This window comes from Mobula birostris, chromosome 8, assembly GCF_030028105.1.
Source record: "Mobula birostris isolate sMobBir1 chromosome 8, sMobBir1.hap1, whole genome shotgun sequence".
Classification (NCBI taxonomy): domain Eukaryota; kingdom Metazoa; phylum Chordata; class Chondrichthyes; order Myliobatiformes; family Myliobatidae; genus Mobula; species Mobula birostris.
This window is the reverse complement of record NC_092377.1, coordinates 166,410,340-166,429,813: the sequence shown is the minus strand read 5'-3', so window position 1 is coordinate 166,429,813 and position 19,474 is coordinate 166,410,340. Positions and strand designations below refer to the sequence as shown.

The 19,474-nt window shown below is 42.4% G+C and overlaps 1 protein-coding gene across 2 annotated transcripts in view; it reads left to right on the top strand.

Moving 5' to 3' along the window:
* vdac3 (voltage-dependent anion channel 3) overlaps positions 1-19,474 on the top strand; it is a 29,046-nt gene that overhangs the window by 5,060 nt on the left and 4,512 nt on the right. Inside the window, exons 2-6 of one of the 2 annotated variants that reach the window (XM_072266783.1) lie at positions 1,052-1,119; positions 3,900-3,949; positions 14,727-14,879; positions 16,735-16,787; positions 19,042-19,269. In XM_072266783.1, the coding sequence (XP_072122884.1) occupies positions 1,053-1,119; positions 3,900-3,949; positions 14,727-14,879; positions 16,735-16,787; positions 19,042-19,269 (551 nt within the window). In that variant the 5' untranslated portion in view covers position 1,052. Of the gene's footprint in view, positions 1-1,047; positions 1,120-3,899; positions 3,950-14,726; positions 14,880-16,734; positions 16,788-19,041; positions 19,270-19,474 lie in introns of both variants that reach the window. The other variant, XM_072266782.1, reaches the window with a different exon arrangement.

Genomic DNA, 19,474 nt, shown 5'->3' with positions numbered 1-19,474 from the left:
GAAAAAGGAACACACACAAAATGCTGGATGCTGCCTGACCTTCTGAGTTCCTCCAGCATTTTGTGTGTGTAGCTTAGATTTCCAGCATCCGCAGAATTTCTCCTGTTTATGTATATAAGGTATCTTATGTATTTGTATTTATTGTCCTATTTATTGTGTTCTTTATCTTATTGTATTTTTTTTGTGCTGCTCAGATCTGGAGTAGCAATTACTTAATTCTGCTTTACACTTCTGTGCTGGACAATGGCATTAAACAATCTTATCTTGTTCACTTGCTATGTGCCATGTTTTATGACAAGGGCGATCATTGTCTTTCCATGACTTGCAAATTTTTCTACAGAAATGATTTGCCATTGCCTTCTTCCGGGCAGTGTCTTTACAAGACGGGTGACCCCAGCCATTACCAATACTCTTCAGAGATTGTCTGGCGTCAGTGGTCACATAACCAAGACTTGTGATATGCACCAGCAGCTCATACGACCATCCACCACCTGCTCCCATGGCTTCACATGACCCTAATCGGGTTGCCCAAGGGTGGCCTGCAGGCTAGCAGAGGGAAGGAACACCTTTCACCTCCTTTGGTAGAGACTTATTCCCATACCAAAATCTTACCTACTGGAGCTCTATGTGCATTATGTTCATGTGTATTAAGGAAAAATGACCATGAGGCTAGAACACGTATAACCAGAGGATTAGTATGTAGAAGACATTCAGTTGTGTTTTAGATACATCTCCCTTTGGAACATTGATTCAAACATTTATTTGTTTTGTCATGAAAGTTGGCAAAGTGTCATGCTATTTAAAGCATCCAGCATCAGTACCTAGTGAACTGTAACGAATCTAAAACAGTGTAAAAGTTCCTCATAAGCTTACTTATCGAAAACTGGTTAAAGTTTGTTTAACATGGACTCTGGAACCTTTCCAGCAAATGATAAGTTCACCAATTGCGGCAACAAATAATTCTGAGATTTGGGGAGAGTAAGAATTTACAGCTGGTAATGTGTTGAATTCCTGTTTGCTGAATAATGGTTTATCTCCTTTCCAAAGGCAGGATGTCTGTGCCACCTTCGTACGCAGACCTTGGGAAATCCAGCAGGGACCTCTTCAGCAAAGGATATGGTAAGTATCTTTTTATCTGAGTTTCCAACTTGCTCCAAATATTAAGTAAGAAATGGGCTTTTAAAATGAGGTTGCAAATTGATTGGGGATTATTTTTGCACCTTGCCTTATGACAAAGAAAATTGATTTATATTTTTATAGCATGCCTTGTTTCTGTAAATACATCCAGTAAGGCTCATTGATTACTGCTGAAGTAATTGCTGATATGTTTTCTTCATTATGTATTCAAATAGTTGGGTTGAGTTGTTCTCCAGCCCTGGCAATCCTTTTGCAAATGCTTTGTCACCATACAAGCAGTCATCATCAGTGCGCTGTTCACTTGTGTGTCCTCCAAATGCTTGGCCTTCATATACTTATCATTCAGTTGATTCGTTCATCATTACGGCGACGATGGGACCTCGTTGCTGATTGGTTGTGTGGCGAGCTCTGTGCATTGTCTGGAATTTTGCCCGCATTGGCTTATAAATGGGATCGAGATCTGTTTATAGAATTGTTGCGGAAAGCCATGCTCCTAGGGATTTTCTTGCATGCCATGTGTTTGCTTGTGCCTTGACTTTCATTGACACCAAGTCGAACTTATGCCCCTCTCGATCTTTGTGGATGGAGAGTAGGAGACTTTATTCAAATAAGATTTGATTTGGAAATGATATCATGTCTTGATTTTTTTTTCGATTGCTTTAGGAGGGCTTTCATTTGCCCTGGAATGGAAAGTAACTTAATGATTCAGTAGATTGTCGGTGATCTTTCCCCAGGTTACTCTGTGGCTACAAGACAAGACAGAGGTGTCAGCGAATGAGTACTTTAGTGAGGGTGCTTTTCTATTAAGTCTTACAAAAGTGGAAAACAAGAAATAGGAACTGAGGGAACAATAAAAAAGCAAAAAAAATGCAGTTGTGGTGATCTCATACCTAGGGATAACAACATTCCAGTGATAATTAACCTATAAAATGGCTAGATTCAAGTAGTGAACCTGTTACTAAAATTCAATGTAAATCTATTATCAAAAGTACATATATGACACTGTATACAACTCTGAGAGTCGTTTTCTTGTTGGCATACTCAATAAATCTATAAAGTAATAACCACAACAGAATCAATGAAAAACCGCCCAACTGGGGTGTTCAAGCAGAGTGCAGAAGACAGCAAAGTGTGCAAATACAAAAAGAAGAAATAATAATAAATAAACAATAAGTATCAAGAACATGAGATGAAGAGTGTTTAAAAGCGAATTCATTGGTTGTGGGAACAGTTCAGTGATGGGGTGAGTGAAGTTGAGTGACTTGGTGGTGTGAGTCCTGACTCTCCTGTGCCACCTTTCTGATGGCAGCAGCAAGAAGAGAGCATGTCCTGGGGGTTGGGAGTCCTTGATGATGGATGTTACTTTCCTGTGACAGCATTTTGTTAGAATGTGCTCAGTGCTTAGGAGGGCTTTTCCCGTTATGGACTGGGCCATATGGATATTCTGTTCAAGGGCATTGGTGTTTCCATACCAACTTAACAGAAACAACTGTATCGTAATTACTGGAAAAGTCAATGAAAAATTACCTGTAGGTGGCTATATTTATATAAAAAAAAGTAAGCACTAGGAAGTTAAACTGCAAGAAAAATGACAATTCTTCACCTCAGTCCAACAGTTCCAGACTTTATGCATGGATGGGGGTGGGTGGTTTTTAGAAAATTGCAAATTTTTTTCCCCAGAAATTCAAGATATCCGAGGTAATGAAACATCTTGAGTCATCCTGACTAGGAAAATACTGACTTACTTTCTCTGTACTCTTGCTATCGTTTGCTTTGAGCACTATCTTAGAGGCTCCTTTATGGCCTTTGAGTGCGTGAGAGGCGTGAATATTAATTTGGACAGGATAGTGAGCCTGGTACTGCTTGATAATAGCAGAAGCAGCCATTGATACGTTACATTTCAGATATCTGAATGGCCCGTGAACACTACCTCATTTTGGTACTAATTTTCTAACTTGTAGTAATTTTCATGTCGTCCTCTGTACTGCTGCAAAACAAATTTCACATCGTGTTTCGTTGGTAATAAAACTGATTCTGACATTCATTTAGGACATGAAATTCACTATTGATGTTAATATGATTAAAAGAGTGCAGAGAAAAGTGAGAAGGATGTTGCCAGGAGTTGAGGACCTGAGTTGAAAGGGAATAGAATCTTTTTTAATATTTATTGATACACTGCGGATTAGGCCCTTCCTGCCCTTGGAGCCACACCGTCCTGACGACCCCAATTAACCCTAACCTAATCATGGGACAATTTACAATGATCAGTGAACCTACCCGGTACCTCCTTGAGGAAAACGGAGGACCTGGAGAAAAGCAACACATTCCGTGAGGAGAATGTACAAAGACAAAACGCCTTGCAGATTAGGAATTTACTCCCTGCAGTGTAGCAAAACAAAAGATTTGATAGGGGTATACAAAATATGGAGGTATACAAAAGCTTTTTCCAATGAGGTTAGGTGGGACTATAACGAGGTCGTGGGTTAAGGGTGAAAGGTGAAATGTTGAAGGCAGAAGTTCCCGACCTTTTTTATGCCATGGACCAGTACCATTAAGCCAGGGGTTTGTGGACCCAGGTCGGGAACTCCTGATTTAAAGGAAGCATGAGTGGGAAATTCTTCACTCAGAGGGTGCTGAGGATGTGGGACAAGCTGCCAGTGGAAGTGGTAGATGGGAGTTTGATTTTAACATCAAGCCCTCTACAATATCAGTAGTGTTCTCTGTGTTGTCCATTCTAAAGTGCTCTTGTTCTCATTCATCAGGGTTCGGTTTAGTGAAGCTGGATCTCAAGACCAAATCATCGACTGGAGTGGTGAGTGTTAATGAGTCTGTTTTGGAATAGTGGTATGTGCTGTGTGCAAAGGGCAACAGTGTTTGAAGAGAGGCATTGGAATAATGCAGATACACGGACACTTTGATAATGGTTGAATTAGTAGTCATGATCTTCCTCTACTACTGCATGAGGGGTGAATTACTTCAGGTTACAGCTTTGCATATCTTGAGGATTTTTGGTTTATTATTGTTATGTGTACCAAGATACACTGAAAAACTTGTCATGCATTCTGTTCATACAGATCAAATCAGTACACAGTACACTGAGCGAGAATTAATTAACAATAACAATGCAGAATAAAGTGTAAAAGCCACTGAGGAAGTGCATTGCAGGTAAATAATAAAGTGCAAGATCATAACGAGATAGATGGTGAGGCCACGAGTCTCATCATAACAAAGGTCCATTCAAGAAAGTGCTCAGGAAACAGAATTGATACCAACATTGGATGTAGGAGGTTTAGAGAGGGTGCAGAGGAGATTTCTTAGCATGCTGCCTGGACTTAAGGGCTCTTATGAGGATAGGTTGAGGGAGCTAGGGCTTTTCTCTTTGGAGCAAAGGAGGATGAGAGGTGACTTGATAGAGGTGTACTAGATAAGAGGCATAGATCAATTGGACAGCCAGGACCCTTTTCCCCAATGTGGAAATGGCTAATACCTGGGGCATAATTTTAAGGTGATTGGAGGGAAGTATGGGGGGTGGGTGTCCGAGGTAAGTTCTTTACACAGAGAGTTGTGGGTGTGTGTAATGCCTTACCATGGGTGGTGACAGAGGCAGATACATTAGGGCAGGGGTTCCTCACCTTTTTTATGCCATGGACCAATACTGTTAAGCAAGGGGTCCATGGGCACCAGGTTAGGAATCCCTGCAAGGGTAATTAAGAAACTCTTAGATAGGCCCTTGATGATAGAAAAATGGGGGACTATGTAGGAGGGAAGGGTTAGATTGATCTTTGAATAGGTTAAAGGGTCAGCACAATATTGTGGACTGAAGGGTCTGTACTGCTGTAATGTTCTATGTTCCATAAAGTCCTGGGAAGAGTGAGAGAGCAAGAATTGGAGTTGTGTAATAACTCCAAGTGGGGCTGAGGGGAAAATTGGATCAGCCATGATGAAATGATGGAGCAGACTCGATAGGCCAAATGGCTGAATTCTACTCCTATATCTCATGGACTTATGGACATTGGTGATCCAGCAGATTGCTTTAATGATTATATGTTAAAATAGTTTCAATGGAGACAAATTGAACAGAACCTGAGTTGGTTTGGATCAGTTGGTTTAATTTGGTTCATTAACTGAACCAGCAGTAACCTTTGAGAATGGTCTTCTGCAGATGCCTTTGCTGATGTACTCTTGCCTTTGATCTCGTGATTCATCTAAACTTTTCCACAATAATTTGAAGCTTGACTGCGCTTTCAGAATAGCTGGAAGGGGTAGGCAAAATGGAGCCTCACTAAACTGTGCCCATTTTCAGCAAAGCTTCGCTTTGTTCCAGATCTTGAATCCTGGCAGTAAAGGCTTCTACCGTCCCATCTGTTATCTGTCAGTATTATTCACACTTGATCTTGCAGCTGAATTCTAACATACTCTTTTTTTTTCTGCTCATTACTTTTCCTCTCCTGCTGCCTGACCTTGTTTGCGCTGGATTATGCAATCAGATGGTAAGAATGATGCTGAATCCATGTGTGCTCACACCCTTTTTCCCTTTTTGACATTAATTAACTGCCGTGTCTGGGTTGAAGAGTATTTGATTAATTTCTTCTGATGTAATGAATGTTGTGACTTCCTGGCACTGCCTGTGGTGCTGCATTCCCTGTGTTGTACATCAGAAAAGTGGTTTATCATTCTCACATGTACTGAGATACAGTGGAAAACTTTTTGTCTGCATTTATACAGATCATTCCATTACACAGTGCTACAGTGCTCACTCAAAAACAGGCCAACACTGCCGAGAGAGGGAATTGATACTATTTGACATGCTTCCAAATAACTGAGTTCCAAGACGTAAAAAAGTACATTCGATCCCAAGAGTGTTGCTGAGCAGAGTGGTTTTGGGATTGAAGTTCATAGCTCCTTGAAAGTGGCTACACAGGTCGATAAGGTGGTTAAGGAGGCTCATGGAAGCTTGATGCTTGCTCGTACTAGTTAAGGCATTGAGTTCAAAAGTAAAGAGGTTATGTTGCAACTTTATTAAACTCTGGTTAGGCCACATCTGGAGTATTGCATACAGTTCTGGTCACCCCATTAAGGTTTTGGAGATGCAGCAGAAGAGGGTTACCAGGATGCTGCCTGGTTTAGAGGTGTGTGATCATGAGAGGCTGGATAAACTTGGGTTGTTTTCTCTGGAGCAGTGGAGGCTGAGGGGAGATCTGATAGAGGTTTATAAGATTACGAGAGGCTTAGATAGAGTGGACAGAGAATATCTGTTTCCCAGGATTAAAATGTCTAATACCAGAGGGGGTGCATTGAAGGTGAGAGGGAGTAGGTTCAAGGGGGATGTGAGGGCCAAGTTTTTCTTACTCAGCAGTGGATTCCTGGAATGCACTGCCTGGTGTGGTGGTAAAGGCAAATACATTAGAGGCTTTTAAGAGAAGTTTGGATAGGTGCATTGATGTAAGAAAGAAGGAGAGATATGGGCATGGGGTGTAGGTAGCAGGGATTAGTGCTTGGGTGTCTTTGATTTGCTTTTTAACTGGTTCGGCACAACACTGTGGGCTGAGGGGCCTGTTCCTGAGCTGTTCTCTTCTATGTTTGTTCTCTGATCCTTTGCTACTTACTGCCCGTTATGCCATTGGCATTTAGGATAGCAGTCGGACCCCGTCTTTGGCGGTGTTCAAGGCTTTCCTCTTCATGTTAGTAGCTTCCTCTCATATTTCACTTCTGTCAGTTATGCAAGTCCTGAGTGGAGACTCAGGAATACCGTCGCACTCAGATGTAGAAGGATTCTTTATTGCTGTTTCTGTAAGAGTTTTTTTGACCGGTGTTGTTAACCCTGAGCAGAACCCTTGAATCTGGAGGACTGGTGGTCCACTCTTAGTCTGGCCTCTACCCTGTGACCTGTTTGGCATGGGTGACCCTACCAAGAGCCAAGAGCCTGACTCCAGCTAACATAGCTCTCCAGGTCATAGACGCACACAAATCTCCAAACCATGACAAAGTTGTGGGCCTCTTGGAAAGTTATTTACAAAACCAGCAAAATGAATGATTTTGTAGCGATATTAGAAATTAACAAAATTAAATTAGCGATATAGTGGAATCAGTAATTAACATTCACATTAGCATATTTAAGCAGTCAAAAAAAGTCATCCTGGTCCCTGGCTGCTTCTAATTAACACCTAAACTAACTAATGATAACAAAGCAGGAATACATAACTATACTCATTTGCTTCTACCATTCCCATACTCATGTGACAAATTACTATGACCCATAATAAACGTGCAACATAAAATACAATCCAGACAGACAGAACATAGGTCTACAGCAGACACAATCTCAATGCCTCTTCACATGGCCTTAGATCACCTGGACAATACAGACACCTATGTCGAGATGCTGTTTGTTGACTATAGCTCAGCGTAACACCATCATTCCCACAGTTCTGAATGATAAGTTGCAGAACCTGAGCTTCTGTTCCTCCCTCTGCAATTGGATCCTCGACTTCCTAACCAGAAGACCACAATCTGTGCGGATTGGTGATAACATCTCCTCCTCGCTGACGATCAACACTGGTGCACCTCGGGGGTGTGTGCTTAGTCCACTGCCCACTGCTGTATTCTCTATATACACATGACTGTGTGGCTCGTCACAGCTCAAGTACCATCTATAAATTTTCTGATGATACAACCATTGTTGGTAGAATCACAGATGGAGACGAGTGGGCATACAGGAGTGAGATATGCCAACTAGTGGAGTGGTGTCACAGCAACAACCTGGCACTCATCGTCAGTACGTTGAAAGAGCTGATTGTGGACTCCAGGAAGAGTAAGACGAAGGAGCACATACCAATCCTCATAGAGGGATTAGAAGTGGAGAGAGTGAGCAGTTTCAACTTCCTGGGTGTCAAGATCTGTAAATACCTAACCTGGTCCCAACATATTGATGCAGCTATAAAGAAGGGAAGACAGCGACTATATTTCATTAGGAGTTTGAAGAGATTTGATATGTCAACAAGTACACTCAAAAAAACTTCTATAGATGTATCGTGCAGAGCATTCTGACAGGCTGCATTGCTGTCTGGTATGGGGGGGGGTGCTACTGCACAGACTGAAAGAAGCTGCAGAAGATTGTAAATTTAGTCAGCTCTATCTTGGGTACTAGCCTACAAAGTACCGAGGACATCTTCAGGGAGTGGTGTCTCAGAAAGGCAACGTCCATTATTAAGGACCTTCAGTACCCAGGGCATGCCCTTTTTTCGCTGTTGCCATCGGGTAGAAGATACAGAAGCTTGAAGGCACACAATCAGTAATTCAGGAACAGCTTCTTCCCCTCTGCCATTGGATATTGAACCCATGAACACTACCTCGCTTTTTTAATACAAATTATTTCTGTTTTTGCGTGTTTTTTAATCTATTCAATATACGTATACCATAATTTATTTATTCCCTTCTATATTATGTGTTGCATTGAACTGCTGCTGCCAATTTCCAATTTCCCTCGGGATCAATAAAGTATGACTATGACTAAGTTAACAAATTTCATGACACATGCTGGTGATAATAAACCTGATTCTGATTCTGATTAAGGTCAGGACTTTGATTCAGCCATTCCAAAATGTGAAATTTCTTCGACTTTAACCTTTCTTTGGTAGACTGACATGTGTGTTTAAGGTCGTTGACTTGTTGCACGACCCACTTTCTCTGGAGCTTCAGTTTACGGACAGATACCCTAACAATTTTCTGTAGAATTTACTGGTAAAGTTCAGAATTCATAGTTCCATCAATGATGGCAAGTCGGCCTAGTCCCGAGGTAGAAAAGCAGGCCCAAACCATGACACTGCCACCACCAGGTTCCACAGGTGGGGTGAGGTCCTTCTGCTGCAATGAAGTGTTTGCTTTTCACCAAACATAGCGCTTCGCATTTAAGCCAAAGAGTTCTATTTTAGACTAATCTGTCCCCCGAACATTCTTCCATTAGTCTGGCTTATCCACGTGGTCTTCAGCAAACTTTAGATGGGCAGCAATGTTTTTGGAGAGTAGTGGCTTTCTCCGTGCAATCCTGCCACGCACACCATTGTTGTTCAGTATTTGCCTGATGGTAGACTCAGGAACACTGACATTAGCCAATGCAAGACAGCCTGTCCCTCCTTAGATGTTACCCTAGGGTTCTTTTATGACCTCCTGGAATATTACACGCCTTGCTCTTGGAGTAATTTTTGTTGGTTGATCACTCCCGGGGAGAGTAACAATGGTGTTGAATTTCCTCAATTTGTACACCATCTGCTTGACTGTGGGTTGGTGGAGTCCAAACTCTTTAGAAATGATTTAGTATCCTTTTCCAACCCGGTTAGGCTTTATTCTGAGGTCCTCAGAAGTGTCCTTTGATCAAGGCATTGCACACTTCCAAAAGCCTGTGTGGTGAAGATCAGACTTTGAAAATGAAGAGCCAGATTTTTGTGTTCTTTAAGTAGGGCATGGCCTCCCACACTCACACCTGATTGTCATCCCATTGATTGAAACACCTGACCGTTAAATATATTGGTAATCCTAGAGGTTCACATACTTTTTCCAACAAATGCATTTAATAGTGGACACATTTTCTCAATAAATAAATGAACAGGTATAATTTTTTTGAGTAATTTATTTAATTAGCTTTTCTTTATCAAGTTTTAGGACTTGCGTGAAGATCTGATCACGTTTTAGGTCATTATTTATGCAGAAGTAGAGAAAATTTGAAAGGGTTCACAAACTTTCTAGCACCACTGTATGTGCTTGCTATAATTGATATTTTGTATATTATGTATTACAGTGTACTGCTGCCACTAAGTTAACAAATTTTGCAACATATGCCGGCAACATTAAATCTGATTCTGATGCTGATTCTGAAATAGATGCATGGCTGCTACAAAAGGGAAAGCAGTAACAATGAAGAATAAAATGTTACAGTTACAAAGAAAGTGCAGTACAGTAAATGAGGTGCAAGGTCATAAAGAGGTAGATTGCGAGGTCCAGAGTCCGTTTACTCATCCTCAGGGACTGTTCGATAGTTTCATAACAGCGAGATAGAAGCTGTTCTTGGGCCCAGTGGTTCGTGTTTTTATATCTTCTGTCCATTGGGAGGGGGTAGAAGAGAAAATGGCAGGGATGACTGAGGTCTTTGATAATGTTGGCTGCTTTCTCAAGGCAGTGAGAAGTATAAATAGTCCTCTTTGTGGAAAGACTAGTCACCGTGATGTGCTCAGTGATGTCCATAACTCTCTGCTGTTTCTTGCAGACTTTGGCGGAGTAGTTACCAAACCAAGCCATGGCACAACCAGATAATTCTGTATTAATGTTCCTTGGGTAAGGTGAGGCTGAACAATTGTGTCATGATGGCATGCAGATAATTAATCTTTGGATTATGTACCACGCAAAGCTCTTGTTTTATTAGAAGAGGAAGAATTAAGGATTGAAGTATTTGCTAGCAAAGGCTAATTGATAGAATTCATGTAGGGAGTACTTTCTTAACCCAGAGAATCAATCATATTAATTTGACTCTTAATTTTTCTTTCTAAAATATCATTTTATAATTTTCTGCATTAAATTCTATTTAGGATTTCCTTACAGTACTTGCAGAATCAGAATCAGGTTTAATATCACTGACATATCTTGTGGAATTTGTTCGTTTGCAGCAGCAGTACAATGCAATACATAAATACTACTGTAATTATATAATAGCTGTATAAAATTAAATAGTACATTCAGAGAGCAACAGGGTGAGGTCATGTTTATCGGTTCATGGTCCATTCAGAAATCTGATGCCAGGAGGGAAGACATTAACAGATTGGCTTACACTTTTATTTGCATATAACTGCTGTGTGTACAGTTCTGTGTGACAGGTCTTAGGCACGTGTATGTAGCTAGGACGCCTAAGACTTTTACACAGTTCTGTAGTAATTTACACAGTCCTTCCAGGTGAGGCAACACTTCACTTGTGAGTCTGTTGGGGTGATCTATTGCATCTGGTGCTCCCGGTGCGGCCTCCTCTACATCAGTGAAACCCGACGCAGATTGGGGGACCGCTTTGGCGAGCACCTCCGCTCCGTCCACCACAACAAACAGGATCTCCTGGTTGCCACCCACTTCATCTCTGCTTCACATTCCCATTGGGATATGTCCATACATGGCCTCCTCTACTGCCATGATGAGGCTAAACTCAGGTTGGAGGAGCAACACCTCATACACCGTCTGGGTAGCCTCCAGCCCCTTGGGGTGAACATTGAATTTTCCAACTTCCGGTAATTTCCTCCCCCTCCCTTCCCCCATCCCAGTTTCACTCCGCCCCCTCCCCCAGCTGCCTATCACCTCCCTCATGGTTCCGCCTCCTTCTACTACCCATTGTGTTTTCCCCTATTCCTTCTTCACCTTTCCTGCCTATCCCCTCCCCGCCTCCCCTCCCCCACCCCTTTATCTTTCCCCTTACTGGTTTTTCACCTGGTACCTACCAGCCTTCTCCTTCCCACCCTCCCCCCACCTTCTTTATAGGGCCTCTGCCCCCTCTCTCTTCAGTCCTGACGAAGGGTTCCGGCCCGAAAGGTTGACTGATCGTTTCCACGGATCCTGCCCGATCTGCTGAGTTCGTCCAGCGTGTTGTGAGTGTAGTAATTTTGTGTTGCACTGTACTGCTGTAAAAAAAAAACTAACTTCAAAGTACATTTATTACAAAGCATGCATGCAGCATACAGCAATGAGATTCACCTTCCTCACAGACAACCACGAAACAAAGAACCTGTTCAAAGAAAAACATCAAACACCCAAATCGCAAGTAAAGAACAAATTGTGCAGATGCCAAAAATCAAGTGAAAAACACAGAATATAAAACATCACAGACTCATTGAAACAGTCTAGGAAAGTTCAGTTTAATTTAGCACTGTCGTTTGCTGACTACAGGCAGTAAAGTCAGTCTGCCCCAATCAAAATCGCACAAAATAGCAGTGAGAAGGAAGTAACCGGAAGCACATCATAACATGAACTACAAAGTGCAATCCACAAACCATGTCGGTTAAACCTTGCCCAAGACCCAAGACTCCAGCGTCATCCCCCGGCAACATTGAGCGAGAGGGTGAGAGAGAGACGCAATGAACATCGACTTCTCTAACTTCCGCTAATGCCCACCTCCCCCTCGTACCCCATCTGTTACTTACTTTTATACACACATTCTTTCTCTCACTCTCCTTTTTCTCCCTCTGTCCCTCTGAATATATCCCTTGCCCATCCTCTGGGTTCCCCCCGCCCTTGTCTTTCTTCCCGGACCTCCTGTCCCATGATCCTCTCGTATCCCTTTTGCCAATCATCTGTCTAGCTCTTGGCTCCATCCCCCCCCCCCCTCCTGTCTTCTCCTATCATTTTGGATCTGGATCTCCCCCTCCCCCTCCAACTTTCAAATCTCTTACTAACTCTTCCTTCAGTTAGTCCTGACGAAGGGTCTCGGCCTGAAACGTCGACTGTACCTCTTCCTAGAGATGGTGCCTGGCCTGCTGCGTTCACCAACAACTTTGATGTGTGTTGGGTGAGAGAGAGAGACCAGTCAAATGCAGGCAACCAGCGCTAACTATCAGCTCACCTTCCAGTCTTATCCTGGTTGATTTCATTCTTGCCTGACGCTTTGCTCAGCGAGAAATGGAGTCGATCATGGGCTCGTGCCCCATCTTCAGGCTTCTTGGCTTTCAGGCTGCACACTCTGTTCAAAACCTCACCGATCTCCCCAGAAACAGCAAAGCTCCAGATCGTTCAATTGGCCCTAAAACTCACCATCAAAGTGTAAACTACAGGTTCCAACAGTAGCAGAATCATATTTGAAAGTAGTAGTAAAATAATTAGTTTTGTGAACTGTTTTAAGGACGTCGCCCTTAGTTGCGTTGTTCACTGGTGCCATCTTCAGTACTTTCATAACAAGTGGATGATGATAAACTTGATTCTGATATGGGTCTCTGTTGTGGACCAAGAGTGGGCAGGGAGAGGGGAATCATGGTTGTGGAAAGGGGAGAAGGGAGGGAGCGGAAAGCACCAGAGAGACATTCTGCAATGATCAATACACCAATCGTTTGGAATCAAATGGCCTTGCCTGGTGTCTCAGGGTGGAGTGCGTCTCCACTTGCACCAACCCCTCTACCCCTGACACTCCTTTTCTGTCACATGTTCCACACCACTCCCGTGGTGGTCCACCCTCACCATTCCCAGCAGCCTTTGCTCCTGCCAGATTTACATATGTGCTGTCTGCTCCACATCAACAAACATAGTGCTGTGCGGCATCCTAGTTCTATGTATATGCCTAAAACTTTTGCACAGCACCAGGGGTGAGCCTGTGCCTGTGAAAGATTCTGTTATTGTAAGTATGCTATTCAATGGCAAGAACTCAGCATTGGTGCTTATTCAGACCTGTGTTCCAATTGTATATTTCTTCCCATAAATTTTTAAGCAGCTGATTGGATTTAACACCATTTTGTATTCAGCTTTTAGTCTTGTCTTTGGTCTCAGTGGGACTACCAATGAGTCCTGCTGTAAGATCATTTCTTCCTTAGTTTGGACTTTTTAACTGAAGAATAATTTTCTCTCTGTCCCTGCCCACAGACACTATGCCTGCCCCTCTTGCATATGCACTCTGCAATCCCATGTGTGTCTCTGTCTCTCTCTCTCTCCTCTCTCCTCTCCTCTCTCTCTCTCTCTCTCTCTCTCTCTCTCTCTCTCTCTTTCTCTCTCTCTTTCTCTCACACACTTACACACACACACACACACACACACACACACACTCTTAATATCTAACTTAGTGCATAATAAGTTCCTGGGTGTCAACATCTCTGAAGGTCTGTCCTGGGCCTAACATATTTGTTATGTCACCAAAGACTGGCAAATTTCTATAGATATTCCATGGAGACCATTCTGACTAGATGCATCTTCGTCTGGTATGGAGGGGCCACTGCACAGGATCAGAAAAAATCTACGAAAAGATGTAACCTCAGCCAGCTCCATCATGAACACTAGCCTCTCCAACAATGAGGGCATCTTCAAAAGGCAATGCCTCAAGAAGGCAGCGTCTATTATTAAGGACCCTTACCACCCAGTCAGGAGGCCTCTTCTTATTAGAGAGGAGGTACAGGAGCCTGAAGACACACGCAATGTTTTAGGAACAGCTGCTTCCCCTCTGCCATCACATTTCTGAATCCATGAGATTACCTCTCTAATTTGCTCTGTTTGTACTATTTTTAATGTATTTACAGTAATTTTTTACGTACTGAGCTATACTGCCGCAAGCAGCAAATTTCACGATGTATGTTGGTGATAAACCTGACTCTGATTCAGTAACTTGTGAAGAGCCATTTGAGCAAGTTTTGGAGGAGCATGTGGAATTACATCTTGACTGGCTGTCAAGGTCTCTGCCAGATACACCAACTACGTGCTTTCACTGTTTGCTGAAAACATGGTTCCGATTTTAATTTCCTGTGATGAAATTGTGGAAGAATTTTTTTTTAACAACTAAGTTGAAAAATCTACTACCTTATTTGCCCTGGGCACAGATAGCGATGATAAGGGGATAGGAAAGATTTGAAAATTGTGTTTTCTTTTAGGAATTTAATACCTCTGGAACTTCAAACACTGACACAGGTAAAGCTACTGGCAGCCTGGAAACCAAGTACAAAATGAAGGACTATGGTATCACCTTCACCAAGAAATGGACTACAGAAAACACTGTGGCTTCTGAGGTCACCATCGAAGATCAGGTACGTAGTGCAGAATGCTGGCATCATAGAATGGGCGGGGTCCACAGACACAGATTGGTGTAAAAGGAACAAGTATAAAGTGCAGGAGGAACTCAGTGTCAGGCAGCGTCTATAGAGGGGAATAAACCGTCAACATTTTGGGCTGAGACCATGATGAAGGGTCTCAGCCTGAAATGTCAACTGTTTATTCCTCTCCGCGGATGCTGCCTGACCTTCTGAGTTCCTCCAGCATTTTGTGTGTGTTGTTCTGAATTTCCAGTATCTGCACTATCTTATGTTTATTTAAAGAAAACATTTTTAGATTATTAACTCATTGCAGTGCCTGTTGGATCAGTCCAAGATTGAAAATGGAGGCTAGGTGGGAGAGAAGGGTTAGGTTGATCTTAGAGCAGGCTAAGAGGTTGGCACTGGATTGTGGGCCGAAGGGTTTCAATGTCCTATTCAAGATTCAAGTTCATTTATTTATCTGGTGAACTTCTAAACATGCTCTACTCTATACCCAGAACCATTCACACAAACTTAAAAAAAGCTTTAAAAATGCTGGAAAAAAACTAAAACTGAGCCACAAACTCAGTAAAGCTTGCTCCCTCTTCAGACCAATTTCTATCTTCTAAGATGAACCTTGGGCAATTACATCAGGTTCCTTTTAATCTTGATTATTTGGAAGCAGAGTTGTCTGGCATGTCCCATGCAGAATATGTCTTGTAGGATAAAAATGACTATTGTTGACTGATCCGCGTGTTTGCATACACAATCCCAAGGTCTAAAAGCAATTGGTTGTGGGTATATGTCACACCACCGAAGCGATATATTTGCCCACTTGTTTTCCAGATGACCAGTTTATCTAATTTCATTATCATACTCACTCCTGCAGCTCTTTAATGTTGCAATGGTGCATGCAACTCCCTGATTCCCTTAATGCATACTGCTTTCGCAGTTTGTTCGTTTATTAGTAGAGGCATTTTTTAGGCCACTATTTACTGTTGTTAGGCGCAGCTTGTGTCAACTGTCAAACATTTCAATTAGTTCAATAATTTGCTGACTGTGCTTTAGTAATTTGCCTCCCAGTGCAGCCTGATAACATTATTAGTTTGTTTATTCGTTTTAAATTAGATTCTTATTCATGGCTTTCTGATTGCCTGCCTGACAGATGTGAAATAAATTGGGCAATGAATCTTAGCGACAGTGACTGAAAGCCCAGACCATTGTTGCATGCTGTTTAGGGATGAGGGATCGACTTTATTCACCATATACACTCAGTGGCCACTTTATTAGGTACAGGAGTGGAATCTGCTGTGGATTTCTTCTGCTTTAGCCCATCAGCTTCAAGCTTCAAACTGTGCTTTTTATTAATGAAGGAGATCTGTTCACCAGACATGAGGTCCTGTGAAATAATAACCCCCAGGAACCCGAGTGCTGAATTGGAAATAGGAGCCTTAAGACGACATGGGGGAAATGGGGGTATCTATCTTGGCACAGTGCTCTGATTAACATGAATGAAAGAGTGGAATACAATGTGCATAAATAAATAATATTAGCATGTATTTGCATTGTAAACAGCTTTATAAAAAGTGGTTTAAAGTGTTTACAGTGCAGATAAAGGTTGTTGGGGGGCTAACTAGAATGGTTGATCAGATTAGCCGCTTGGGGAAAGAGAAGTTTAAGACGTCTCGAGGCTTTTGTTTTAATAGCCCTACTGCACTTTCTAGAAGCGGGCTTTTAGAAAAGGCAGTTTATAGTTCAAAAAGCAATCCCCCAACATCTGCTGCTTATAATAGTTATTGTTCAAAGATGGTGTATTTGTCTGGTTTATTCACTATGCGTATAAAGCACTTTATCTCTGATTTATCCACAGCTTGCTAAAGGACTGAAGTTGACCTTTGATACAACATTCGTACCAAACACAGGGTAAAATTTGCATGTTTTTTGACCAAGGCAGGGTTGATGGGATGGCGTTCAGTCTTTGAATTTTCTCTCTCATTTAACAGCACCATTTCCATCAAGGGGAGCTTCAAGAGGCTGTTACCAGGAGAGGAAATTATGAGAGGCTGGATAGGCTGAGGCTGTTTCCCCTTGAGCACAGGAGGCTTATAGAAGTATGTAAAATCATGAAGGGAATAGATAAGGTGGACTGTCTTTTCCCCAAGGTCATCGTTATGTACAATGTCATATGGCATGAGCGATCATGGACTTCCATAAGTCTTTAATCTTGGAAGGCTCATTGCCTAGATGTGGGGGGGCGGGGGAGACCTCCTCTATGCTATTCCTTTCTTTTCTCTATCCATGACCATGATTGTTCTGGGCAAATTTTTCTACAGAAGTGGTTTATCATTGTCTTAGTCTGGGCAGTGCATTTCTCAGAGTAAGAAACTCTAAAATTTGAGGGCATAGATTTAAGGTGAGAGGAAAAAGATTTAAAGAGAACGTGAGGGGCAGCATTTATCTCATGGAAGGAGTGGGTATGTGGAATGAGTTTTCAAGGGAGCTGTAGAGGCAAGTACAATTACAATGTTGAAGAGACTTGGACGGGTGCTACAGTGATTGTTACGTAGTTTTGGGTAATGCTTCAACAGGGCATTTATGCTTTTACTGGAAGCAGCGTGGCTGAGAAGAAGTGTCTCCAATACTGCCACAGTCAATTGAGTCTTATTCAACCTGTATGTCTTGTTTGCAGTGAGGCTAGTGTACAGAGGTTGCCTGGAAGGCATTTTACGCACTGTTGAGCATTACTGATGGAACTTAAGAGCATTTTCTGTGATATACAAATTAGGACATAAGACAGCAGAGTGCAGGTAAAGTTAACTGCCATTGTTACGCTTGGTTTTATTTCTATCTAACCCTTCCCTCCCACATTGCCCTCCATTTTTCTATCAACCATTTCGCTATCTAAGAATCTCTTAAATACCCTGAATATATTTGCCTCTGCCGTCACTTTTGGCAGGGCATTCCATACACCCACTACTCTGTGTAATTGGCTCCATGCTAACTCAACGCAAAAGCAATCCAAATGGCGAATGTCCCTTGCCCTTTCCCCATAGTTCTGCAGTGTGGATAGTTGCCTGTAGCATAGAACTTTCTGTACAGGCCTTGCCCACAATATTGTGCCAATCTTTTAACCTACTCTAAGATCAATCTAACCCTTCCCTCCTATATAGCCCTCCCATTTTTCTTTCAGATATGTGCCTATCAAAGAGTCTCTTAAATGTTCCTAATGTATTTACCTCTACTTCTATCTTTAGCGGGGCATTCCACACACCCACCAATCTCTAGGAAAAAACCCTACCTCTGACATCATGCCTACACTTTCCTCCAAACACTTAAAATTACACCCTCTCATACTGTACATCTTGTAATGAGAAGATAAAGTTTGATTATAAGTAAGAAGTGTGGTCAGTGTCTTAAGGGCAGGACAGCGAGCAAGATCACATAGGCAGAAGCCCTGCTGGTTGCAGAGTATTGAGTGCATTTTAGAGGCTTCCAAAAGAGAACAGGAATCAAATTCACTGGGTTAAGACCGTAAGACACAGAACCAGAATTGGGCCATTCAGCCCATTAAGTCTGCTCCACCACTCCATCATGGCTGATTTATTGCCCCTCTCGACCTCTCCTGACCTGACTAATCAAGGACCCTTCCTCCTCTGCCTTAAATATACCCAATGGCTTGGCCTGCAATGAATCCCACTGATTCACCACTCTTGACGAAATGAATTCCTCCTCATCTCTGTTCTAAGTAGACATCCCTCAATTCGAAGGTTGGGTCCTCTGGTTAAAGGGAGCTGTCAGTGTAGATGTTTCATGCCAGGGCTTACAAGTTTACTTATCACGTATACATTGAAACATACAGTGAAATGCATTTTTTGCATTAACAACCCGTTAACAGTTGCTGCAAAGTTTGGGCACTGGAGTGTTCATGATAACTATCCCATTAGCCAGCAAGTATGGGTGTGATTGGATAAGACAGGAGCAGAATTAGGCCATTCAGCCCATCAATTTCATGCTTTGTTTAGATTTGCTCATGTAAAATGGGCTCCTGACAGGGCTGCTGAAGTATCTGTGGAATTCCACCTGTTGGGAGAGACAGAACCTTGTTTGGGATCTTGGATTAGTACTCTGTTATGATGTGACTAATGTAAATGATGTGGATTTTGTGCTTTGCCTGCAGAAAGAAGAGTGGAAAGCTGAAGACTGCCTATAAGCGAGACTACATTAACTTGGGCTGCGATATCGATTTTGACTTTGCTGGCCCCACCATCCACAGTGCAGCAGTCTTTGGGTACGAAGGCTGGCTTATCGGCTACCAAATGGCCTTCGACACAGCTAAGTCCAAGCTGGCTCAGAACAACTTCTCTTTGGGTTACCGGGCTGGGGATTTCCAGTTGCATACCCATGTGTAAGTACATCTGAAAACGGGGGACAAGATTTCGTCTACTCATTGACTCTCATTTCCAGTAACTACATACCCTGCCTGCTCTGTCCTAGTCAGGAGTACCATATTGAGGTTCTGGTTTGGGAGCTTTGTGTGTAAACTTTACGAAAACCTGGTCAGAGTTCTTACACCTAGTTCAGCACAGAACCGGCCCACACTGACTAAGATG